Here is a 26,182-nt window from a genome sequence, read left to right on the forward strand (position 1 = left end):
TAAATTATGGAAGCCACCTTTATTTAAATTAGTATAACATGAACTGTGTGCCAATAAGTCATCTATGAATTACACAGATTATTTTATTCTCATACTATTCCTATGAGTTTTACTAATATTATTTTACTTATTAGAAAATGGAGGCCAGGCACGGTGGCTCATACCTGTAATCCCAGCACTTTGGGAGGCAGAGGCGCTGGATCACCTGAGGTCAGGAGTTCGAGACCAGCCTGGCCAACATGGTGAAACTCCATCTCTACTAAAAATACCAAAAGCATGGTGGCAGGCACCTGGAATCCTGGCTACTTGGGAGGCTGAAGCAGGAGAATCTCTTGAACCTGGGAGGCAGAGGTTGCAGTGAGCCAAGATCACGCCACTGCATTCCAGCCTGGGCGTCAAGAACGAGACTCCATTTTAAAAAAAAGAAAATTGAGGCAGAGGCCAGCTAAGTGAGTCTGCCGCTAAACAAGAAAAGATGTTGAGATGCCACCATATGGCCAGGTGCAGTGGCTCATGCCAGTAATCCTAGCACTTTGGGAGGCCAAGTTGGGAGGATTGCTTGAGCTCAGGAGTTTGCAACCAGTCTGGGCAACATAGTGGGACCTCGTCCCTACAAAAAAAAGTTGCCACCATCCAGCCTGTCAGGGTCTGGTGGCCTCCTTCACATGGCTGGAGCCAGTGCTTCCTCTCTCTCAGCTCCCACACGTGAGGTTTATCAGTCCCGCCTCCTAGAGAATGCCCCTGACCTCACAGAACTGGCTCAGACCTCCCCGATGGCCTGTCTCTCTCAGCCTCACTGCCTTCCACCAAAACAGACTTGACCCTCACCAGAGTGACCTCAGACCACCAGCAGTGACTTCCACCACTCATGCGTGTGCTCGCCGTGGGTGTCTCCTAACAAATGGACTAAGCTTTGTCTCAGAAGGGAGAAAGCTATTAACTGTCTGGCTCCGTTTTCCCAGCCTCATGTGTTGCACCATACACACCACGTTCTCTCTCTTATCTCACTTTGCATTTCAGGGATCTCAGAATATTTCTGGTGTCTGCACGTGCTGTCCTCTCGCCTCCCTGTGACATACTCTCCAATTCTTGGGCCCGGCAGAGGTCTGCTCACTCCTACATCTTCATGTGCTGCGCTGGGCTGGGAGTCCCTGGAGGGAAGAGAGAGTGGCTTTCTATTGCCTGCTCAGTGCAGCAGCTAACTTAGTATTGAATTTGGTAGATATCTACTGAGCACTGAGTGAATGCGTGCATACCAGGCCATTAAGAGCTAAAAATTCTTTTTTTTGAGACGGAGTCTTGCTTTGTCGCCCAGGCTGGAGTGCACTGGTGCGATCTTGGCTCACTGCAAGCTTCGCCTCCAGGGTTCAGGCCATTCTCCTGCCTCAGCCTCTTGAGTAGCTGGGACTACTGGCTCCCGCCACCATGCCCGGCTAATTTTTTTTATTTTTACTAGAGATGGGGTTTCACCGTGTTAGCTAGGATGGTCTCGATCCAACCTCGTGATCCACCTGCCTCGGCCTCACAAAGTGCTGGGATTACAGGTGTGAGCCACCGCGCCTGGCCGAGAGCTAAAATTTCTGACTAGTGCCTGTGTCACAATCAGCCAGTTCATAATCACACTGCCCTTTGACAGCTCTGGTGTGGAAGTTCACTCCCCACTTTAAACCTTCTTCATATGCATGCAGGCATCCCCTCTTAGTGCCTCTGTGACCGTGAAAGAGGACATTTCTCAGGAACCACTGATGGGACTATTTTGAGGATTAAATGAGCTAAGGACACATAATAGTGCCTGGCACTTGGACATTTTCATGTCCATGTTAGATGCTTGCTTTCCCATATGAGTCATGTTCAAACCTGTCTCGAACTCGTGGATGAAGCACTGCACAACACCTCTGGTGTAGAAGCAGACCCCGTCCCATCTTGATGGGGCTCTCAAAGCAATACTCTCACCGCATGCTAAGCTCCCTCGAGCTGTTCTGCTCGTCCTCCCCTGCCCACCCCCAACCTCAGCAGAGGCTTCATCTTCCCAGCCATTGCCTGAGGTTTACTGTCTTCCTCAGCTTCATCTTTTTTCTAATTACTACCATTGTTGTGTCTCTTCTACAACTAAACTCATTATGTAAAAGCTTTCCCCCTCTCTGTTATTTCTAAATCCAAATTTCAGCTCTGGAATATATGTTAGAAAAGATACATTTGTTGAAATGTTTGCATTTCTTTTATGAAATGCAGTATCTTTTGGGGAATATTGTGTAAATACTAATTATTTTAAAAGGATTTTTGTGTGACATAGTGCTTTCACAAACTAAAACTGAAATTTCTTTCTTTAGTCTATCTATATCTTTTGAAAATGTTGACACAGCTAAGAAGAAACTGCCTGTTCATATCTTAGACGGTCTGACCCTCAGCTACAAGGTATATGCTTATATTATTTGTATGAACAGTGTTTTCTACTAAAATTAAAACATGCAAGTAATTGGTTATTTCTGTTCTAATTGTGTTTTTGTTTCATAGGTCCCATGGCCCGTGGACATTGTTATAAGTTTGGAATGTCAAAAAATTTATAATCAAGTGTTTCTTCTCTTACTGCAAATAAAGTGGGCAAAATATAGTCTGGATGTTTTACTTTTTGGTGGTAAGATTTGTTTTCAGCAGATAAATTGTAATTTAATTTAATTTTAGCCCTTAATAAAAGAGGTTGGTGGGGAAGGGAAGCATACGGAGATCTGGAAAAAAGAAAAAAAAGAGGTTGGTGGTTGTCGATCTTTTTTTATGTGTATAGAAATGCCAAAATGGTGCGTATTCCAGCAGTGGGTTTACGGATGTCAAATACCTGAAAGAAAGATCAGGAAGTTGTATGTACAGTTGATCTGAAATGCAACAACTTGGTTAGGAAAAGTGATACAGGGAACTTTCCCCACTCTTCCAGAGGCACTGAGGTTCGGTTCCTGCCACCCCTGCCATTGCTTTCTGTGGTACCAGGGCCACATCCCTCCGAGTTTCTGCCAAAAACAGGCATCATGGTGCAGTGGGCTTGAGTTGATGCTCTTTCTGTCCACTGTGCTCTTCCCATCTTTTATAGAACTGGTTAGTACTGCGGAAAAACCACGACTTCAAGAAGGCCTTGTACGTGAACAAGACACAGTTGCTCAGTTCGGACCACAAAAAGAACCAGTAAGACAGCAGATTCATCGCATGTTCCTCTTAAGAGTGAAGCTCATGCATTTCGTGAACAGCTTGCACAACTACATCATGACCAGGGTTTGTGCCTCTCCCATCTGCTTCAGTGCTATCGCCTTATCTATACAGTTGTTCATAGAGAATTTCTCATAATGTGTTTATAAATACAAAATGCCTACAGACTGAAAACGGGACATGTAGCAAATTTGATCATAAAATAACATGGCAGTGGGAGGAATGTTTTTGTAATTATACCGGAATGTGTGTATCCAGAGGCCGCTGTCCCTCCTGTCCAGCAGCCCCTGGGGACAGGCACAGCCACAGCTCCTCTTCTGGAATTGCCTTCAGAACGCGCCGCGTAGTCCTTTAGTGTTCAGTAGTGATGACAGCTGTCCCTAGAAAATGGCTCCAATGTTTAGTAACAGCCAAAATCCACTGTGGTGTTTGGGAGGAAGATGCAGCCAGGTGATAGACTTTTTTCTTAAAAAACAAGAGGTAACTCACTACAAAGTAAATGAAACGGTTTTTCTGGTACATCTAATAGCCAGTTCTAGAGGAAGTTTGAAAGAAGGGTTCAGAAATTGGAACAAGAGCGGTGTTATTAGATGACAGTATGCATTTGGGGTTTGAATTGTTTAGACCTGTTTATACCTGGTCTGTGAGTTCTGAAAAGAGCAGTGTTATTGAGGACAGTGTGCATTTGGCATTTGAATTGCTGTTTAGACCTGTTTATACCTGGTCTGTGAGTTCTGAAACCCACCTTGCTTGGGTGAAGTGAGCCACTGAAGCCTGTGTTTTGGACGGGAAGGCTATGGCAGAGGGGCTCCATGTTTCCCCTGACTGCATTACTGACCTTCGCAAGGTTGGCCTTCATTAAGCCCCTAATTGTTAAGAGTAAATGATAAGAGTTTAAATTTTTTCTTAGTTTGTTTTTTATTTGAAGTATGCTTATACTCATTTTAGAGAAAGATCAGTGTATGAGAAAAGGAACTTAAGAAACAAATTCACTGTAATTTGTATAAAAGTAACACATTTGCTTGATTTTTTTTTTTTTTTTTTTTTTTTTGAGACGGAGTCTCACGCTGTTGCCCAGGCTGGAGTGCAGTGGCGCGATCTTGGCTCACTGCAAGCTCCGCCTCCTGGGTTCACGCCATTCTCCTGCCTCAGCCTCCTGAGTAGCTAGGACTACAGGCGCCCGCCACCGCGCCCGGCTAATTTTTTGTATTTTTAGTAGAGACGGGGTTTCACTGTGGTCTCGATCTCCTGACCTTGTGATCCGCCCGCCTTGGCCTCCCAAAGTACTGGGATTACAGGCTTGAGCCACCGCGCCCGGCTTTTTTTTTTTTTTTTTAATCAATGTGTCTTATATACAGTTCAATGTACTTGCCCCTTCCTGCCAGGGAATCTGTTAGTCCAGACTTTGGCGTTCATTCATTCACTGTGCAAGTGGGTGTCCTACAGGACTGACCCCCGCCTCCTCTTTGGGTCAGCACGCCAGCATATCCAGCCAGCCTTTAAAGAATGGTACTTGGCCGGGCGCGGTGGCGCAAGCCTGTAATCCCAGCACTTTGGGAGGCCGAGACGGGCGGATCACGAGGTCAGGAGATCGAGACCATCCTGGCTAACACGGTGAAACCCCTTCTCTACTAAAAAAATACAAAAAAACTAGCCGGGCGAGGTGGCGGGCGCCTGTAGTCCCAGCTACTGAGGAGGCTGAGGCAGGAGAATGGCGTAAACCCGGGAGGCGGAGCTTGCAGTGAGCTGAGATCCGGCCACTGCACTCCAGCCTGGGCGACAGAGCGAGACTCCGTCTCAAAAAAAAAAAAAAAAAAGAATGGTACTTTACGAAACTTTCTAGATGTGATTATTGAAGGAGGAATTTGAGAGAAGTAGAAGAGCTTAGTGAAGATTTGTGTGCAGCACACAAGTCCTCAAGGCTGCTGATTAAGCTTTTTGTCTTTCTCTTCCAAGATTCTCCACAGTACAGGGCTGGAGTTTCAACATCAAGTCGAGGAAGCCAAGGATTTAGATCAGTTGATTAAAATTCACTATAGGTATCTGTCAACCATCCATGACCGGTGTCTGCTGAGAGAAAAGGTACATGAGATGTCTCTTGCAGATGTGGCCCCTGCTGGGCGAGTGGCGCTGTCTGCCTGCTTTGGAATTTTATGATGATGAAGCTTCTGTCTTGTAGAATATTCTTTAAGGAAGAACCAGATCAAATGAGGTTACAAACAAATGCCCCAGGCCAGCCACAGTGGCTCACGCCTATAATCCCAGCACTTTGGGAAACTGAGGCGGGCAGATCTTATGAAGCCAAGAGTTCAAGACCAGCCTGGACAACATAGGAAGACTCTGTCTTTACAAAAAATTAAAAAGATTAGCAGACACAGTGGTGTACACCTGGAGGCCCAGCTACTTCCGAGGCTGAGGTGGGAGCATTGTTTGAGGCCAGTAGTTCGAAGCTGCAATGAACTGTGATCACACCACTGCACTCTGCACTCCAGCTTGGGTAACAGAGCAAGACCTTGTCTCCAAAAAAAAAACCAAGGAGGAGTGCCCTATTCATAGAAGTTGTATCTAAGAGCAACATGAGAACCGTGTTTGATAGTCAGCACTCACTCTGTGTTACTCTTGGATTCAGTTGGAAAATCATGTCTGCAGTTAATAATATGTCCACTTCATGTGAATAGACGGAATTCCGTCGTGTTAAAACCATTGGAATTCTTTATCCTAGTTTCATTGGTGAATTTAAGTGGCCATCCCAGGAAAAGGTCTTAACAGTTTGTTCTGTTGGTTTGGCTCTACTGCTAATACCGCCTGTATGTTCCATTCAGTGAATGCATGTGCCTGTTCCCAAGTGGGCATGGTTCAGAGCCTAGTACCCTTCCATATACATAGAAGGCAGTCACAGTAGTGAGGAGCTTTTTCTGTGATTCATTTAAAATAGGTAAAAGTGCTGGTATCAGTGTCCAAACCTAGTTACAGTTTGTGTTCTGTGACTTTGGTCTCCAGGTCAGCTTTGTGAAAGAAGCTATCATGAAGGTGTTGAACTTGGCCCTCATGTTTGCAGACGGTTGGCAGGCAGGCCTGGGCACTTGGCGGTAAGTATGTGACTTCTGAAGCATCTGTGCTTTAACCATTTCAGCTTCAGCTTCCCTTTTTTTTAGAGACAGCGTCTTCCCAGCCTCTCAGGAGGCTGAGAGAGGAGGATTGCTTGACCCCAGGAGTTCAAGACCAGCCTGGGCAACATAGCAAGACCCAGAGTTTAAAAAAAAAAAAAAAAGTGCAAGTCTTTTGTGAGAAGTAAAACATTTTTAAAAATCTGAGGTCTTCTAACTGAACAGGCAAACATTTTTAGATTACACTCATGTTGTGTAGGTTTTGTTAATTTTTATCATGGACACCTTCAAACAGAAGTGGCAAGGACAGTTGTGAACGCTGTGCTGGCACCTGCTTCAGCTGTACCAGTGAGGACAGCTCTGTCATGTCTGTGCCCATCTCCCCAGTCACACTTGCTGAATTATTTTAAACCGAATTCTGAACATCATGCTAGACGGTTCTCCAAAGTTGTATTTTGGATGAGCTCTGAAAGATACTGTATTTTGAGTGTTCGTTATTCACACACATCACATAGGCAAGTGCACTGAATCAAGGGACAGTGGACGCGGGAGCAGTTCCCTCCAGCACTGCCGTCCTCTACTGTGAACTCCAGTGTACAGCTCAATATTTTGTTACCTGTCCTGTTTGTGAAGTCAGTGCCACAGTACTTCTGCTATTACTACCATGAAAGAAAAGCACATGTTTGGTTGACTGGGTTATTATAATAGCCTGTACTTACTCCATGTTAGTAAGTAGGTAAGAGTTCATTTGAGTGCTAATATAATTGGAAATCTCCTCTTGGCTGTACTCTGAATCTAGAAACTAAGATAGTAGATGAAGCCATCCTTGCAGGGATGGAAATAGAAGTCTTACTTGCTTTATATTGCTGACTCAAATGGTGTTGTGGCTGTGTTTTGAAAGGAATCTTTAAAGTATACATTTATACTTACGAAATATTCATGACTGCAGTGGCTCTGATGTCTCCGGTTTATTTCCGAATACTGTGGTGGGGCTGTGGAGGTGTAAGCTTGGCACATGGGTGGCACCTGCCATGGCTGGGCAGTGGGCCATGGAAGCCCCTTATGAAGTTCTGTCTTACATGTGTTTGATATTTCTCTAAAAAAAAAAAAAAAGGCCGGGCGCAGTGGCGGCTCACGCCTGTAATCCCAGCACTGTGGGAGGCCAAGATGGGTAGATCTCCTGAGGTCAGGAGTTCGAGACCAGCCTGACCAACATGGAAAAACTCCGTCTCTCCTAAAAATACAAAATTGGCCAGGCGCGCTGGTGCACGCCTGTAATCCCAGCTACTCGGGAGGCTGAGGCAAGAGAATTGCTTAAACCAAGGAGGCGGAGGTTGTGGTGTGGTGAGCCGAGATCACTACATTGCACTCCAGCCTGGGCAACAAGAGCGAAACTGTGTCTCAAAAAAAAAAAAAAGGCCGGGCGCGGTGGCTCAAGCCTGTAATCCCAGCACTTTGGGAGGCCGAGACGGGTGGATCACGAGGTCAGGAGATCGAGACCATCCTGGCGAACACATTGAAACCCTGTCTCTACTAAAACTACAAAAAAAACTAGCCGGGCGAGGTGGTGGGCGCCTGTAGTCCCAGCTACTTGGGAGGCTGAGGCAGGAGAATGGCGGGAACCCGGGAGGCGGAGCTTGCAGTGAGCTGAGATCCGGCCACTGCACTCCAGCCTGGGCGACAGAGCGAGACTCCGTCTCAAAAAAAAAAAAAAAAAAGGCAGCCGGGCCGGGCTCCGTGACTCACAACTGTAATCCCAGCACTTTGGGAGGCCAAGGAGGGCAGATCAACTGAGGTCAGGAGTTCGAGACCAGACTGACCAACATGGCGAAACCCCGTCTCTACTAAAAATACAAAAATTAGCCAGGCGTGATAGTGGGCATCTGTAATCCCAGCTACTCAGGAGGCTAAGGCAGGAGAATTGCTTGAACCCAGGAGGTGGATCGTGCCAGTGCACTCCAGCATGGGCAACAGAGCAAGGCTCCGTCTCAAAAAAAAAAAAGGCTTTTTAAAAATAATTTCAAATTTTAAGGTTTATATCCTTAATGTATTCTTTATTTCAAAGAGAACTTATGCTTGTAAACAATAAAAACAGAACTGTTTAAAGGAAAAGGGGCCGGGCGCGGTGGCTCACGCCTGTAATCCCAGCACTTTGGGAGGCCGAGACGGGCGGATCACGAGGTCAGGAGATCGAGACCATCCTGGCTAACACGGTGAAACCCCATCTCTACTAAAAAAATACAAAAAACTAGCCGGGCGAGGTGGCGGGCGCCTGTAGTCCCAGCTACTCGGGAGGCTGAGGCAGGAGAATGGCATAAACCTGGGAGGCGGAGCTTGCAGTGAGCTGAGATCCGGCCACTGCACTCCAGCCTGGGCGACAGAGCGAGACTCCGTCTCAAAAAAATAAATAAATAAATAAATAAATAAAGGAAAAGGGAGTGTCTTTGGTCCTCCTAGTTCCAGAACTAGATACTATCTGGAAACAGCACAGCACAGCTTTATATCCTAATGAACCTTCCTTTGAAACACTTTGACATTTTTTATTTTAAAGTAGGGTAGGACGCTATGTGTTTTATTTTATAATCTTTAGGATTTTAAATCATTAAACCAAAACACATTTGAAATTACTCCACAGATATCTTGAAGCCTACATATAAACCCCCAATGCACTCACTGAATTGAAATTTACTTTTATTCCTAGAATGGAATCTATAGAGAAAATGGAGTCTGATTTTAAAAACTGCCATATGTTTCTTGTAACCATTTTAAACAAAGCCGTCTGTAGAGGATCCTTTCCCCATTGTGAGTATATCATGTTAAAATGTTTCTACCTCTGTATTTTCTTGTAACTAAGAGTATGTGTCATTATTTTGTTACTGATCCCATGAAGAATTAGAATTTCTCACCATTTCAAAACTGAAAAGTCCCTTAGCAGTTGTCCCATGCTTTGAATTGCTTTTTAAGCATTACAGTGAGAGTGAGTGCATGTCGAATATTTGTAAGCCTGAGGATCTTACTTTCTGTTACGCCATTTATTACAACAGATTTCTAAAACTATTAAATAAAGTCGATGGCAGAATAGATTTCTGTCACACTTCACTATCGTGTAGTTTTTGTAACTTTCTTTTCAAAAGCTAGACTTCTTAAAAATTTTTTTAGGAATTTAAAGCTCCTGGCCTGGTGTGGTGGCTCACACCTGTAATCCCAGCACTTTGGGAGGCCAACTGAATCACTTGAGGTCAGGAGTTGGGAGAACAGCCTGGCCAACATGGCAAAACCCTGTCTCTACTAAAAATACAAAAATTAGCTGGACATGGTGGCACATGCCTGAAATCCCAGCTACACAGCAGGCTGAGGCAGGAGAATTGCTTGAACCCTGGAGGTGGAGGTTGCAGTGAGCCAAGATTGTACCATTGCACTCCAGCCTGGGTGACAGAATGGGACTCTGTCTTGAAAAAAAAAATTTTTTTTTTCAACATTTAAACCTGTTGTTTTAACCTTATTTTTTTTTCTTCCCATAGTGGAATCTCTAGCGCTGTCACTCATGGCTGGCATGGAACAAAGTTAAATGTCTTCAGTGTGAGAAATATCTCCAGCTTCATCATCATACATGTACATTTCCACCATGTGCAGCTGAAAAGTGAGAATCTTTTAGTTTTGGTTTATTTGTAAAACTTGTCCACTGTCGGCCGGGCACAGTCACTCACGCTTCTAATCCCAGCACTATGGGAGGCCAAGGCAGGCGAATCACTTGAGCCCAGGAGTTTGAGGCCAGCCTGGGTAACATGGTGAAACCCTGTGTCTACCAAAAATACAAAATGTATCCAGACGTGGTGTGTGCCTCTCTAGCTACTCAGGAGGCCTAGATGGGAGGATTACTTGAGCCCAGGAGGTCAACACTGCAGTGAGCCATGATTGCACTACTGCAGTGCAACCTGGGTGACAGAGTGAGATCCTGACTCAAAAAGAACCACTTGTCTGCGGTCCAGACGGATGGATTGTAGGTGGGTTTTCTGGAGATTAGTAGATACTGTATAGAGTTGTGTACATAAAATTGTGTCAGTGCAAAGTGTATACAGGCTGTTTACTCTATATTTCCTACTGTAAGATACAGATTTATGGTACTGATATCTTTAAATATAAATTATATCATATTTTGAAAATGTAATTCTGATATTCAAAATAAAGGACTTAAAATTATTTTATTATCCTTTTGCTGCTGTCCTTCAGTCACAGAAGCTTTTTATATAGAGTTTTACATGTTGTCTTCCCTAAAAGTTGTCTTAGATTTAGCTTTCCTACAAATGTTTATATTTTGTCTGGGTGTAGTCTCTCAAGCCTATAATCCCAGCACTTTGAAAGGCTGAGGTGAGCCGGGCGCGGTGGCTCACGCCTGTAATCCCAGCACTTTGGGAGGCCGAGGCGGGCGGATCACAAGGTCAGGAGATCGAGACCACGGTGAAACCCTGTCTCTACTAAAAATACAAAAAAAATTAGCCGGGCGCGGTTGTGGGCGCCTGTAGTCCCAGCTACTCGGGAGGCTGAGGCAGGAGAATGGCGTGAACCCGGGAGGCGGAGCTTGCAGTGAGCCGAGATCGCGCCACTGCACTCCAACCTGGGCGACAGAGCGAGACTCCGTCTCAAAAAAAAAAAAGTAAAAAAAAAAAAAAAAAAAAAAAGAAAGGCTGAGGTGAGAGGACTACTTGAGGCCAGGAGTTCAAGACCTGCCTAGGCAACATATGAGACCCCATCTCTACAAAAAAAATTAAAAATTAGCCAAGGGCCGGGCGCGGTGGCTATGCCTGTAATCCCAGCACTTTGGGAGGCTGAGGCGGACGGATCATCTGAGGTCAGGAGTTCAAGACCAGCCTGGCCAACATGGTGAAACCCAATCTCTACTAAAAATACAAAAAATTTAGCTGGGAGTGGTGGCACACATCTGTAATCCCAGCTACTTAGGAGGCTGAGGCAGGAGAATCACTTGAACCCAGGAGGCAGAGGTTGCAGTGAGCCTAGATTGCGCCACTGCACTCCATCCTGGGTGACAGAGCAAGACTCAAAAAAAAATAATAATAATTAGCCAAGCATGGTAGCATGTGCCTGTGTTTCCAGCTACTTGGGAGGCTAAGGTGGGAGGACCCCTTGAGACCAGGAGGTCGAGGCTGCAGTTCCTGTGGTCCTAGCTACTTGGGAGGCTGAGGTGGGAGGATCGCTTGAGACCAGGAAATCGAGGCTGCAGTGAGCCATGATTGCATCACTGCACTCCAGCTGGGATAACAGAGCAAGACCTTGTCTCCAACAAAAAAAAGAAAGAAATGTTTATATGTTTTATGTGCCTGAGAAGTTCCATGTGGAAAATAGCTTCAACCAATAGCAATAAATGTAAGAGGCCAACTTCACTTAGGGCAAACTGTTGGTACATATTATTGTTTGGTATTTCTTTGTTTTTTGAAATGGAGTCTCACTCCGTTACCTCGGCTGGAGTGCAGTGGCACAATCTTGGCTCACTGCAACCTCTGTCTCCTGGATTCAAGTGATTCTCCTGCCTCAGCCTCCCGAGTAACCGGGATCTCAGGCATGCACCACCACGCCCAGCTGATTTTTGTATTTTTAGTAGAGACAGGGTTTCTTTCGCCTTGTTGGCCAGACTGGTCTCGAACTCCTGGCCTCAGGTGATCCACCCACCTCAGCCTCCCAAAGTGCTGGGATTACAGGCGTGAGCCACTGCACCTGGCAATATTTCTGAGCAATTTTTATGAGCTAACCAGTTATATTTTGAATAAAATTATGCTCACTATTCAATTTTTCCATATTTTCTTTTTATACTTTTTGCATGTGTATTAGGCTCCTCCAGATAAATGGAACAAATAGGATATAGATAGAGATATAGAAAGAGATTTCTCGTGAAGTAGTGGCTTATGCAGTCCTGGAGGCTGAGAAGTCCCATGGTCTGCCGTCTGCAAGCTGGAGGCCTGGGACAGCCAGTGGCATAGTTCTCGGTCAAACCTGAAGATCTAAGAACCAGGAGAGCCAATGGTGTCCCGGGTCTGAGTTCAAGGGCTGGAGAACCAGAGAGTGCCAGTGTTGGAGGGGAGGAGAAGATGGAATCCCAACTCAAGCAGAGAGCAAATTTGCCCTTCCTGTCTCTGCCTTTTGGTTCTATTCAGGCCCTCAGCAGATTGATCATGCTCGTCCTCATTGATGAAGGTGATCTTTGCTTATTCTGCCAATTGAAACACTAACCTCTTCCAGAAACACTCACAGACACAGCCCCAAGTAATGTTTTCCCAGCCATCTCAGCATCCCTTGGCCCAGTCAGGTGACACAAAGTCAGCAACCATCACAGCATGTCTCTTAACACTTATGACTCAGTACGATACTTACCATTTATTTCTTTCTGAAAAATAACCACTGAATTCCAAATAGCCCTAGCAGCAGAGAACCAGGGCACCCTTGCCCTTAGACACAATCTCTTGTGGCATCAGCATTTCCTGCATATAGAAGGCAAAATCTGGAGTTCAGCCCGTTCACATCCTGGGTTTTACTCAGAAGTCTCAGGAGAAATTCACTGGGGAGGCCTTCAAATGAACAGCTGCTTCCAAGACTCAGGAAAATACCATTGTATAGCCCAACAGCTGTAAGATACATGAAGTCACTTGGGACCTGGTCCTGTAGGTCCAAATCCTATGGGAATTGATGGAGCATCTATTCCTGTAAGACTGTCGTCATGAGGGAGTCAACTTTTAAATAATGGGCCAGGCGTGGTGGCTCACGCCTGAAATCCCAGCACTTTGGGAGGCCGAGATGGGTGGATCACCTGAAGTCAGGAGTTCGAGACCAGCCTGGCCAACGTGGCAAAACCCTGTCTCTACTAAAAATATAAAAATTAGCCAGGCATGGTGGCGTGCACCTGTAATCCAAGCTTCTTGGGGCTAAGCCAGGAGAATCTCCTGAACCCAGGAGGCAGAGGTTACAGTGTGCCGAGATTGTGCTGCTGCACTCCAGCCTGGGCAACAGTGAGACTGTGTCTCAAAAAAAAAACTTAAAAAATGATAGTCTGGCTCTTCTGGTAAAGCTTTTTATACTTAACAAAAATCATCACATCAAACTACCAAAACACATTCTTTCATAAACAATTATCGGGGTTTTCTAAACCTGGGATAGAAAAGTTTACTGGATGTTGAGGAAAGGAAATATTTTCATTTTAAAAAATTAGTATTTGTAATTTGTTGTTACCTCAACTAAGATTTCATTCTGTACCTGTATTTGCACTTTTCTTGAGACTTAGAGCTCTCAAGTGAAGATTAGCAAGTTTAAACTGGGGAAGAACAGACTACACACTGGCACCGATGCTGAGATGGAATGAGATGTGGAGCAGGGCCCTGCAGACAGCACAGAGCGATGGGCCGGAGCTGAGGGTGTCCACAATGCAGGGGAGCAGAACTGGCCATCAGGTGGTCCTGTGTAGGACCGAGATGGCCAGGCCTGTCTACCCCTCATTCTGTCACTGGCTGAAGGGCCCTGGGAAGAGTGTGCCTCTGCAGCGGAGGGGCTGAGGGGTTGGCAGTCCCACGTGGAGGGCTCTGGATGTCACATCATCATGTCAGCTACATTCATCAAGTGCCACTTGAGTTTTCTGAGTGAAAAGACATCTTTACAGTGAATCTGACCGAGAGCTGTCACTCGTGTGTCTGGAGAAGCTGGCGCTGTGCGGCACATTGCCCTATCGTATGTGTAAAATGGATTGGGTCTCACTCCATTTTTCTTATGGCTCTATTTGACCTTCTAAAGACCTTTTTTTAAAATTGTAAGTGGTTTTCCAGACAGGCATGTAAGAAGCCTGTACGTTGTGATTCCCATCTTCCCAAGAAGAAAAACAAAAATTAACATGACATTGGAAATACCTATTTTCTAGAATGCATTTGGTACAATATATACAATTCCTTTATGAAGAAAACCACAAAGCATTACTCAGAGATTAAAGACCAAAATAGGCTCACATCTGTAATCCTAGCACTTTGGGAGGTCGAGGCGGGTAGGTCAGCTGAGGTCAGAAGTTCAAGACCGGCCTGGCCAACATGGTGAAATCCCATCTCTACTAAAAATACAAAAGTTAGCCAGGCATGGTGGCAGGCACCTGTAATCCCAGCTCCTTGGGAGGCTGAGGCAGGAGAATCACTTGAACCTGGGAGACGGAGGTTGCAATGAGCCGAGATTGCACCATTTCACTCCAGCCTGGGCAAGTGAAACTTGGTCTCAAAAAAAAAACACCAGGCCGGGTGCGATGGTTCACAGCTATAATTCCAGCCCTTTGGGAGGCCGAGACGGGCAGCTCACAAGGTCAGGAGATCGAGACCATCCTGGCTAACATGGTGAAACCCCATCTCTACTAAAAATACCAAAAAAATTAGCCATATATGGTTATATGAAGGACCTAGAGTAGCCAGAGTAATCTGGAAGGACAGGAGCAATGTTAGAGGACTTACATTATCTGACTTCAAGGCTTTTTTTTTTTTTTTTTTTTTTTTTGAGATGGAGTCTCGCTCTGTCGCCCAGGCTGGAGGGCACTGGCGGGATCTCGGCTCACTGCAAGCTCCGCCTCCCGGGTTCACACCATTCTCCTACCTCAGCCTCCCTAGTAGCTGGGACTACAGGCACCCGCCACCGTGCCCAGCTAATTTTTTGTATTTAATAGAGACAGGGTTTCACTGCGTTAGCCAGGATGGTCTCGATTCTCCTGACCTCGTGATCCACCCACCTCAGCCTCCCCAAGTGCTGGGATTACAGGCGTGAGCCCACCACGCCTGGCGATTTCAAGGCTTTTTAAAGCTAGAGTAATCAATATAGTATGGTACTGGCAAAACGATACACAAATAGATCAATTAAGCAGAATAGAGTCCAGAAATACACGGTCAATTGAGGTTTTTCTTTTTACTAAGACACCAAAAAATGTACTGGAGAAAGGAAAATGTTTAACTAGTGCTGGAACTAGATAACTGTAAAAGAAAAGTGAACTTTTACCTCATACCATAAACAAGAATTAATTTGACATGCACCATGGACTTCAATGTGAAAGCTGGGGCCGGGCACGGTGGCTCACACCTGTAATCCCAGCAGTTTGGAAGGCCAAGGTGGGCAGATCTCCTGAGGTCAGGAGTTCGAAACCAGCCTGGCCAACGTGGCGAAACCCCATGTCTACTAAAAATACAAAATTAGCCGGGAGTATGCCTGTAATCCCAGCTATTCAGGGAGGCTGAGACAGGAGAATCACTTGAACCCAGGAGGTGGAGGTTACAGTGAGCCGAGATCACACCACTGCTCTCCAGCCTGGGCAAAAAGAGTGAGATTGTTTTTAAAAAAAAAAAAAAAGGGCCAGACACAGTGACTCATGCCTGTAATCCCAGCACTTTGGGAAGCCGAGGCAGGTAGATCATGAGGTCTGGAGTTCGAGACCAGCCTGGCCAACATGGTGAAACCTCATCTCTACTAAAAACAAAAATTAGCCGGGTGTGGAGGCGCACACCTGTAATCCCAGCTACTCAGGAGGCTGACACGAGAATTGCTTGAACCTGAGTGGCGGAGCTTGCAATGAGCCAAGATCGTGCCACTGCGCTCTAGCCTGGGCGACAGAGTGAGACTCTGTCTCAGAAAAAAGAAAAAGAAAAAAAAATACATGAAAGCTGGAACTGGAAACAACAGAATGTGGAAGTTAGAACTAGAAAGCTTCTAGAAGCAAACATGGGAAAGTAACACCACAAACTTGGGGTAGGCAAAGATTTCTTACATAAATTCAAAAAAGGGGCCGAGCACGGTGGCTCACGCCTGTAATCCCAACACTTTGGGAGGCCAAGGTGGATGGATCACCTGAGGTCAAGAGTTCCAGACCAGCATGACCAATATGGGGAAACCCTGTCTCTACTGAAAATACAAAAATCAGCCAAGTGTGGTGGCACACACCTGTAGTCACAGCTACTCAGGAGGCTGAGACAGGAGAATCGCTTGAACCCAGGAGGCAGAGGTTGCAGTGAGCCGAGATCACGCCACTGCATTCCAGCCTGGGCAACAGAGCAAGACTCCATCTCAAAAAAAAAGAAATATTGGTGAATTAGACATCACCAAAAAACATTGCTAGGAAAATGGTAACACAGGCCCTACACTGGGAGAGAACATTCCCCTTACCCCTTTTCAGGAACCATGTCATGCCCAGAGGCAACCACTGTTGCCCAGGGTATCCAGCAGTAACCATGTTCAGAGTGTATGAAGGCATTTAAAATTAGTAAGACACGCTTTTTTTTTTTTCATTGATGCAAGATCTTGCTCTGTTGCCCAGGCTGGAGTGCAGTGACACAGTCTTGGCTCACTGAAGCCTCGACCTCCCGGGCTCAAGCACTCCTCCCTCAGCCTCCTGAGTAGTTGAGACTACAGGTATGCACCACCATACACGGCCAATCTCTCTCTTTTTTTTTTTTTTTTTTTAAGAGATGGGTTTTCAGACAGGTGCAGTGGCTCATGCCTGTAATCCTAGCACTTTGGGAGGCCGAGGCGGGCCGATCACTTGAGGCCAGGAGTTCAAGACCCACCTGGCCAACGTGGTGAAACTCTACTAAAAACACAAAAAATAGCTGGGTGTGGTGGCAGGCACCTGTAGTCCCAGCTACTCTGGGGAGGCTGAGGCATGAGAATTGCTTAAACCTGGGAGGTGGAGGTGGAAGTGAGCCAAGATCACACAACACCACTATAGCCTGGGTGACCGAGTGAGACTCTGATTGAAAAAGAAAAAAATAGCCGGGCGCGGTGGCTCAAGCCTGTAATCCCAGCACTTTGGGAGGCCGAGACGGGCAGATCACGAGGTCAGGAGATCGAGACCATCCTGGCTAACACCGTGAAACCCCGTCTCTACTAAAAATACAAAAAACTAGCCGGGCGAGGTGGCGGGCGCCTGTAGTCCCAGCTACTCCGGAGGCTGAGGCAGGAGAATGGCCTAAACCCGGGAGGCGGAGCTTGCAATGAGCTGAGATCCGGCCACTGCACTCCAGCCCGGGCTACAGAGCAAGACTCCGTCTCAAAAAGAAAAAGAAAAGAAAAAAATAAAAAAGACGAGGTCTCACCATGTTCCCTGGCTGATCTGAATTCCTGGGCCCAAGTAGTCCTCTGGCCTCAGCCTCCCAAAGTGCTGGGATTACAGGTGTGCGCCACTGCACCTGGCCCAAGACATTTTTTTAATGAGCACAAAGAGTCAAGGAAGGCACAATTAAACCACACGAGCACCACAGCCTCTGGCATGGCTAAAATAAAAAGACCAGCATGTGGCTGGGCACGGTGGCTCAAGCCTGTAATCCCAGCACTTTGGGAGGCCGAGATGGGCGGATCACGAGGTCAGGAGATCGAGACCATCCTGGCTAACACGGTGAAACCCCATCTCTACTAAAAAATACAAAAAACTAGCCGGGCGAGTTGGCGGGCACCTGTAGTCCCAGCTACTCGGGAGGCTGAGGCAGGAGAATGGTGTAAACCCGGGAGGCGGAGCTTGCAGTGAGCTGAGATCTGGCCACTGCACTCCAGCCTGGGTGACAGAGCAAGACTCCGTCTCAAAAAAAAAAAAAGACCGGCATGTCAAATAATTGTCAAGGATTTAGAGCAACTGGAAATTACAAGATGGTACAAGCAGTTGGGGAAACTATATGGCATTTTCTCACCAAGGTTAACATGTATCTACCCCTGAGAAGCAGCAGTTCACCCTTAGGTATTTATCCAAGAGGAATTTTTTAATGTGTCCACGCAGAGATTTGTATCTGAATATTCATAAGAGCTAAAAGCTAGAAACATTCTGATGACCGTGAAGAGGTAGATGGATCAACAATGAAGTATATGCACGCAGTGGAATGCAATTCAGCTGTGAAAACGCACAGCAAATCCACATAACAACATAAGGGAATTCCAGGAACTTTATGCCGGAAAAAAAAGCCAGACTTAAAAGGATCCGTTATTTAACTGGTAAAACTAGTCTCCAGTGATAGAAATTCCAACAGTGGTTGTCTCTGGGCCATGACGTGTTACCTGAAAGGGGGTTAGGGGGAAATTTCTGCAGGTGATGAGGGCATTCTGTGTCTTAATTGGTTCCACAGGTACATGCATGTGACAAAACTATTGAACTCTATCAAGGGTGGGGCTGGGTGTGGAGCAACTGGAAATTTCTTTATTTTTATTTTTATTTTTTTGAGACAGAGTCTCGCTCTGTCCCCCAGGCTGGAGCGCAGTGGCGCGATCTCAGCTCACTGCAAGCTCCGCCTCCCAGGTTCACGCCATTCTCCTGCCTCAGCCTCCCGACTAGCTGGGACTACAGGCGCCCGCCACCACGCCCGGCTAATTTTTTTTTTTTTTTTGTATTTTTAGTAGAGACGGGGTTTCACCGTGGTCTCGATCTCCTGACCTTGTGATCTGCCCGCCTCAGCCTCCCAAAGTGCTGGGATTACAGGCGTGAGCCACCGCGCCCAGCAACAACTGGAAATTTCTTACATTACTGGTGGAAATGCAGATGGTACAGCCAATTTGGTTTTTTTTGGTTTTTGTTTTGTTGGGGTTTTGTTGTTGTTTTTTTGTTTTGTTTTGTTTTGGTTTTTGAGACAGAACCTCCCTCTGTCACCTAGCCTGGATTGCAGTGGTGCAGTCTCACCTGGAGTGTGTTTTCGGATGACTTTTCCTAGCAGCACATCCCAGGAGGTTTCTTAGGCCACACAATGTCTAAAGCTGCAGGTGGCTTTGGGCCAGGTGCCCTCCGATGGGGGCCATGAACAAAGTGGAGCCGGACACCAGCACGGTGCTTCCCAACAGAATCCAGGGGTCAATTCTGCTTTTATAATTGAATAAGTAAAACAGCATCTGAATGATCTTTTAATTTGTATTTCTTTTATTTTTAAAATTTTTGTTTTACTTATTTTATTTTTTTGAGACAGAGTCTCGCTCTGTCGCCCAGGCTGGAGTGCAATGGCACAATCTCAGCTCACCTCAACCTCTGCCTTCTGGGTTCAAGTGATTCTCCTGCCCTAGTCTCCTGAGTGGCTGGGACCACAGATGCACGCCAGCATGCCCAGCTAATTTTTGTATTTTTAACAGAGACGGGGTCTCACCATGTTGGCCAGGCTGTTCTTGAACTCGACCTCAAGTGATCCATCCACCTCGGCCTCCCAAGGTGCTGGGATTACAGGCGTGAGCCACCGCCCCCGGCCTTATTTTTAAAATATAGATGGGGTCTCGCTATGTTGCCCGAGGTGGTCTCAAACTTTGGGGCTCAAGCACAATCCTGCATTGGCCTCCCAAAGTGCTGAGATTACAGGTGTGAGCTGCTGTGCCCAGCCTTGGTACAGCCAATTTGGAAGAGTTTTTCAGTTTTTTACACTGTTAAACATATCTGTATTAAACATATTTTTACAGTGTTAAACAACTTCTCACCCAGCAATCTCACTCCTAGGTGTTTACCCAAGAGAAATGAAATGTATATTCAGACAGAAACCTGTACACAAATGTTTGTAGTGGTTTTACGAATAAGTGCCAAAACTAGAAACGGTCCACATGACCGTCAACTGGTGAATGAATGAACAGCTTCAAGTTACCCAGTGGAACACTGCGCAGAAAGGAAACAGGACCTTGTAACAACTTGGATGAGTCTCAAACTGCTTGAGTTTTCTGAATGAGAAGACATCTTTACACTGAATGTAACAAAGCTGTTCCTTTGCTCATGTGCATGGAACAGCTAAGGCCATGCTGCACATTGCCCTATCCTGTGTGTAAAATGGACTGGGACCAGGCGCGGTGGCTCACGCCTGTAATCCCGGCATTTTGGGAGGCCAAGGCAGGCGGATCATTTGAGGTCAGGAGTTCGAGACCAACCCGGCCAACATGGTGAAACCCCATCTCTACTAAAAATACCAAAAAAAAATTAGCCAGCCGTGGTAGTGGGCACCTCTAATCCCAGCTACTTGGGAGGATGAGGCAGGACAATCGCTTGAAACTGGGAGGCAGAGTTGCAGTGAGCCGAGATCACACCATTGCACTCCAGCCTGGGCAACAAGAGTGAAACTTCATCCTAAAAAAGAAGAAGGAAAAAACCTACTGTTGGAGAGATTCTGTGAGACACACCCTTAATCTATCCACAGAGCCTTTAGTGTCGCTAACGGGTACTCTGAGGCACCATTTTTTTGACATCAGACGCTCAGTGGTTCACACCTGTAATCCCAGCACTTTGGGAGACCGAGGCAGGAGAATCACTTGAGCCCAGGAGTTCGAGACCAGCCTGGCCAACGTGGTGAAATCCTGTCTCTACTAAAAATACAAAAATTAGCTGGGCGTGGTGGTGCGCGCCTGTAATCCCAGCTACTCAGGAGGCTGAGACAGGAGAATCGCTTGCACCCAGGAGGCAGAGCTTGCAGTGAGCCGAGATCACACCATTGCACTCCAGCCTGGGGCAACAGAGTGAGACTCCGTCTCAATTTAAAAAGAAAATAAAAGTTAGGCCTGGTAGCGCACACCTGTAGTCCCAGCCACTTGGGGGCTGAGGTGGGAGGATTATTTAAGCCCAGGAGAGGCTCTAGTGAGCTTGATTGTGCCACTGCACTCCAGCCTGGGCGGCAGAGTGAGTTCATGTCTCAAAACAAAAAGAATTTCCAGTTGGGCGCGGTGGCTCACACCTGTAATCTCAGCACTTTGGGAGGCAGAGGCAGGCGAATCACAAGGTCAGGAGTTCGAGACCAGCCTGACCAACATGGTGAAACCTCGCCTCTACTAAAAATACAAAAGTGAGCCAGGCATGGTGGTGCACGCCTGTAATCCCAGACACTCAGGAGGCTGAGGCAGCAGAATCGTTTGAACCTGGGAGGTGGAGGTTGCAGTGAGCTGAGATCACGCCACTGCACTCCAGCCTGGGTGACAGAACGAGACACTCTCTCAAAAAAAAAAAGTTTCCAATCACATCCTGAGCATCGTCTCTAGAACACATTTTCTTGGCAGTGCCATATAGTTTATCCTTGCTCGACAGTCATTTTCTTATTTTAGCATCATTTGCCATATGGGGAGGCTAAAACATTTCGAAACCATTAATTCTGTCTCCTTTTTGGTTAAAATCTTTCTCTTAGTTAATGCACTCCTCTCACATTTTACTATAACCAGCAGGAAGACACTAGGCAGCATCTTCAATACTTTGCTTGGAAAATCTCATTAGCTAGGTCACCCCACTTATTAGGTATATTCTTTTTTTTTTTTTTTTTTTTTTGAGGCGGAGTCTCACTCTGTCGCCCAGGCTGGAGTGCAGTGGCGCAATCTCGGCTCACTGCAAGCTCCGCCTCCCGGGTTTACACCATTCTCCTGCCTCAGCCTCCGAGTAGCTGGGACTACAGGCGCCTGCCACCGTGCCCGGCTAAATTTTTGTAGTTTTAGTAGAGACGGAGTTTCACCGTGTTAGCCAGGATGGTCTGGATCTCCTGACCTCGTGATCCACCTGCCTCGGCCTCCCAAAGTGCAGGGATTACAGGCGTGAGCCCCCGCGCCCGGCCTTATTAGGTATATTCTGTCCTATCCACGTAACTTCAAATAACAGCAGGGCTCAAATTTCTGCTGCTACTTAGTGAAAGTCTTCCTTCAATTTCCAGTAACATTTTTCTCACTTTCTTTTAAGCCTTCTTCAGCAATGTCCTCAAAGTCCAAAGTCTAAGAACAGTGTGTTCAAAGCACTTTCGTGTCATCAACACTCTCCTCAAACCCCGGTCCCAGAGCCACGCCCACTTCCTCAAACCTGGTCCGAGCCACGCCCACTTCCTCAAACCTGGTCCCAGAGCCACGCCCACTTCCTCAAACCCTGTCCCAGAGCCACGCCCACTTAGGTTTTGCTGCAGCAGCATCTCCTCTCTGTACCGAAATCTGTGTGTCCAAGAGCAGAGCCATTAATATGCATGTGTGTGAGACATACATACATGTATATGTGTGTGTATATGTATCACCCATAGATACTGGTAATCGTGGACTTGCTGCGGGCTTTGCTCTTACACAGTTAATTGTGTAAACTGATTAATCCGTGTCCATAGGGCTGCCTATTGTCTGCATTCGATGCTGGAGCCTGCTGTCCACAAGGCTTGCGTCAGGAAAGGAAGATGGATGTAAAGTGAGAGGAAGGAACAAGCTGGCATGCCCATTGTGTGCTGGGGCCCCGCAGCCGGGACCCAAACCTGCCTCCGTTCTTGCTGCTTCTGGCCTTGGTAGTGTGGAGGTGCTGCAGAGCCTAGGGCCTCTCATCGTGACGACGAGCCAGAGGCCTCCTTCGGGAGCCAGAGGATCCAGAGAGTCAACGAAAATAAAACTTCAGACTGTCTGATTTATTGTGCCAGGGAGGAAGTTGAGCCCTAGAGACTGTCAGGTTGCATCACTGCAGTTCTCAGATTCACTCTCTTCCTCATTGTTCTTTTTTTTTTTTTTTTTTTTTTTGAGACGGAGCCTTACTCTGTCCCCCAGGCTGGAGTGCAGTGGCCGGATCTCAGCTCACTGCAAGCTCCGCCTCCCGGGTTCACGCCATTCTCCTGCCTCAGCCTCCCGAGTAGCTGGGACTACAGGCGCCCACCACCTCGCCCGGCTAATTTTTTTTGTATTTTTAGTAGAGACGGGGTTTCACCGTGTTAGCCAGGATGGTCTGGATCTCCTGACCTCGTGATCCGCCCGTCTCGGCCTCCCAAAGTGCTGGGATTACAGGCTTGAGCCACCGCGCCCGGCCCTTCCTCATTGTTCTTGTTCTGTAAATGGCTAAGAGGGACCAGAGACCAGACCTCCCCGCTTCCAACCACTAGTTTTGTTATACATGAACTGCCTCTTTCCTGTCCTGTATCTGACGCGGACCAGACGGTGCTCAAGACGCTATCACTAGTACCTCTTCCATGCGGAATGTTAAATACGCCTTGCCAGGAAGAAAAAGACCAACTTGACTAATCAGATCCTCATAACTGTGCATGAAGTCTGACAGAGAGAGAGGTTCAAATGTTGGTACACTTGCCTAACCTTTGTCTGAATAAGCATTCCCAAACATCTACACTTTGGAACACTGACCTCTGTTCTTTGACATCTGTAGGCTGGGCACGATCACCTGAGGTCAGGAGTTTGAAACTAGCCTGGCCAACAAGGTGAAACCCCATCTCTACTAAAAATACAAAAATTAGCCGGGCGTGGTGGCGGGCACCTGTAATCCCAGCTACTCGGGAGGCTGAAGCAGGAGAATCGCTTGAACCTGGGAGGCGGAGGTTGCAGTGAGCCGAGACTGTGCCACTGCACTCCAGCCTGGGCGACAGAGAGAGACTCCCATCTCAAAAGAAGAAGAAGAAGGCGGTAGTGGTGTCCTGGCCATGGTGGTGGTAACAGTGTAAGCTGTCGGACAAACACAGCCACAGCTCCCTGCCTCTCCCCAAGCCTCCGCCAATGCCTCCCTCCTGGTCTTCCGGAAACACGGGAAGAAGAACTCTAGTAAACGCAGGTCAGCTTAGCCAGCTCCACGTGCTGCAAAGCCACCATATCAATTCGTGGCATCCTTAAGAAAGAGTAGTTTGGCCGGGTGTGGTGGCTCACGCCTGTAATCCCAGCACTTTGGGAGGCCAAGGCGGGTGGATCACCTGAGGTCAGAAGTTCGAGAGCAGCCTGGCCAACATGGAGAAACCTGTCTCTACTACAAATATAGAAAATTAGCCGGGCATGTTGGTGCATGCCTGTAATCTCAGCTACTCAGGAGGCTGAGGCAGGAGAATCGCTTCAACCCGGGAGGCGGAGGTTTCGGTGAGCTGACATCGTGCCACTGCACTCCAGCGTGGTGACCACGCGAGACTCCGTCTCAAAAAAAAATAGTAATTTATTATAAGGAAGTCCTTATACTGTTGCCTGTGGCTGCTGTAACACATTACCATAAACCTGGTGGCTTAAAACAACAGATATTCATTCTCTTGAAGTTCTGGAGGCCCGAAGGCCAAAATTTAAGGGAGCGATAGGGCTGTGCCCCCTCTATTCTCTGCCTCCCCAGTTTCTGGGGGCTGCCAGCATTCTGTGACTGTGACTGTGACTGTGTGGCTGCTTCACTCCCTCTGTGTTCACACTGCCTCTTTCTAGGTCTGCTCTCTGCACGTCTCTTGTAAGCACACTGTTTATTGGATTTAGGGCCCCTTCGGATAATCTAAGATGATTCCATCTCAATGACTTAGTCATATCTGCTAAGACCCTTTTTCTTCACGTAAGGTAACTCTTAAGTCTGTCAGGACTTCTATAACAAAGCACCATAGACTGGGTGGCTATAAACAGGAGAAATGTATTACTCACAGTTCTGGAAGCTGAGCACCCAAGATCACGGCACCACAGAGTTGGTGTCTGGTGAGGGAATGGGAGAATTTGAATCCAAAAATGCATGCTGTGTTGCACGCTGGAGGAGAGCCGTCTCCCTGTTCCGCTGGTGTTTGTTTCTCTGCCTGTTACTTCTGCTTTCTCACCTTTCCTTGCTGTGCTTTTCCTGTAGTGGTTGGAAGGTGGATGCTCACAGATTCCAAACGCACGTGACCAGTTCTTGGCTCTAGCCTTGGCCTGGGTTCCCCAGAAATACAACCTGAGACAAAGCCATAGGTGCCTCCACTCCGAGATAGGGCGCGGTGCCCGTAGTGGGAGTCAGAGAGTGCTCTAGCAGGAGGAGGAGGAGGAAGAGGAGGGGGAGGAGGGGGAGAGCTGATGGATGTGGGGCCATCTCAGTAAGCTGGCACTGCTCAGTGTGCCTGCCCCGCCTCTCAGCATGTCCCTAGAAGCCATGTGGACTGCATCAGGAAGGAAAGAGGAATCTGCCTGTGAGTGCCTCTCGTTGGTCAAAGGTGCAGGGAATGTTAAGTCTCAGCACAACCGCATGGGTCATGTGTGATTTCAGAGGACTCTGATGTCTCCTGGTGACAGGGAAGCCCCAGGGCAGGAGGTGAGAGATCCAGGCGGGCACCAGGGAGACCTGCGGTTGGGTTCTTGGTTGGAGTCCACGTATTTTCACTGCAGAAGAAACCAAAGTCCTGAAGATAGGCTGTGATGTGAGTGAGAAAGTTCCAACTCTAAACTCCCAACCAAGGTTCCCAGGGCGAGTCAGCTCAGGTCAGGTGCCCACTCCAGCTTCAACAAGGTGTGGCAAGAAGTAAGAGATCAGGTTGTACAAATATAGCAGCTGAGATCATACTACTGTGGAATGGCGGGATCAGCTGAGCAGGAATTAAAGTTCCTCCTGGTTGGCTGGGCACATGGCTCACACCTGTACTCCCGGCACTTTGGTAGGCCCAGGTGGGAGGATCCCTGGAGGCCAGGAGTTCAAGGCCAACCTGGACAACAAAGTGAGACCCTGTCTCTAGGGAAATAAATAAGTAATAAATTTAAAAAACAGACCAAGACAAGTGTGATTTAAGGGGATATGTATGGGTGCCAAGTTAACAAAGGGTGGGTTGTGGTGGTCTTTTTATTGTGTCAACCTGGTGAGGCTACTGTCCCAGCTGTTCTATCAAACACACACCCCGTGTTGCTAGAAGGTATTTACTGGATGTGATTAAATTTCATATCAGTTGACTTTAAGTAAAGGAGATGATGCCAGACAGGCCAGCTGGGCCTGATTCAATGAGTTGGAGGACCTTGAGGCAGAGCTCCAGCTTCCTGAGAGAAGGCGGAATGGTAGCCCCAAAGCTGTCTGCTTCGTAATCCCTGGGCCGTGTGACTATGTCAGTTTACATGGCAAGAGGAGAATTAAAATTGCAGATGGAATTAAGGCTGCTAGTCAACTGATTTGAGATAGAGACGTTACCCTGTATTATCTGGGGGACAGGGATGTTGTCACACAGACTTCTAAAGGTAGA

General features: G+C 47.1%; 1 protein-coding gene across 21 annotated transcripts in view; it reads left to right on the forward strand.

Moving 5' to 3' along the window:
• TUBGCP5 (tubulin gamma complex associated protein 5) overlaps window positions 1-11,978 on the forward strand; it is a 46,752-nt gene extending 34,774 nt beyond the window's left edge. For 11 of the 21 annotated variants that reach the window (XM_077938862.1, XM_077938871.1, XM_077938878.1 and 8 more), the window contains 7 exons: window positions 2,331-2,415; window positions 2,515-2,635; window positions 3,083-3,261; window positions 5,152-5,277; window positions 6,196-6,284; window positions 9,004-9,104; window positions 9,824-10,502. In XM_077938862.1, coding sequence (XP_077794988.1) covers window positions 2,331-2,415; window positions 2,515-2,635; window positions 3,083-3,261; window positions 5,152-5,277; window positions 6,196-6,284; window positions 9,004-9,104; window positions 9,824-9,870 — 748 coding nt within the window. In that variant the 3' untranslated portion in view covers window positions 9,871-10,502. Of the gene's footprint in view, window positions 1-2,330; window positions 2,416-2,514; window positions 2,636-3,082; window positions 3,262-5,151; window positions 5,278-6,195; window positions 6,285-9,003; window positions 9,105-9,823; window positions 10,503-11,731; window positions 11,836-11,974 lie in introns of those variants that run through there. The other 10 variants (XM_077938867.1, XM_077938876.1, XM_077938868.1 and 7 more) reach the window with 2 other exon arrangements.
• Window positions 11,979-26,182: the final 14,204 nt, after the last annotated feature.

Source organism: Macaca mulatta, chromosome 7 (genome assembly GCF_049350105.2).
Source record: "Macaca mulatta isolate MMU2019108-1 chromosome 7, T2T-MMU8v2.0, whole genome shotgun sequence".
NCBI lineage: Eukaryota > Metazoa > Chordata > Mammalia > Primates > Cercopithecidae > Macaca > Macaca mulatta.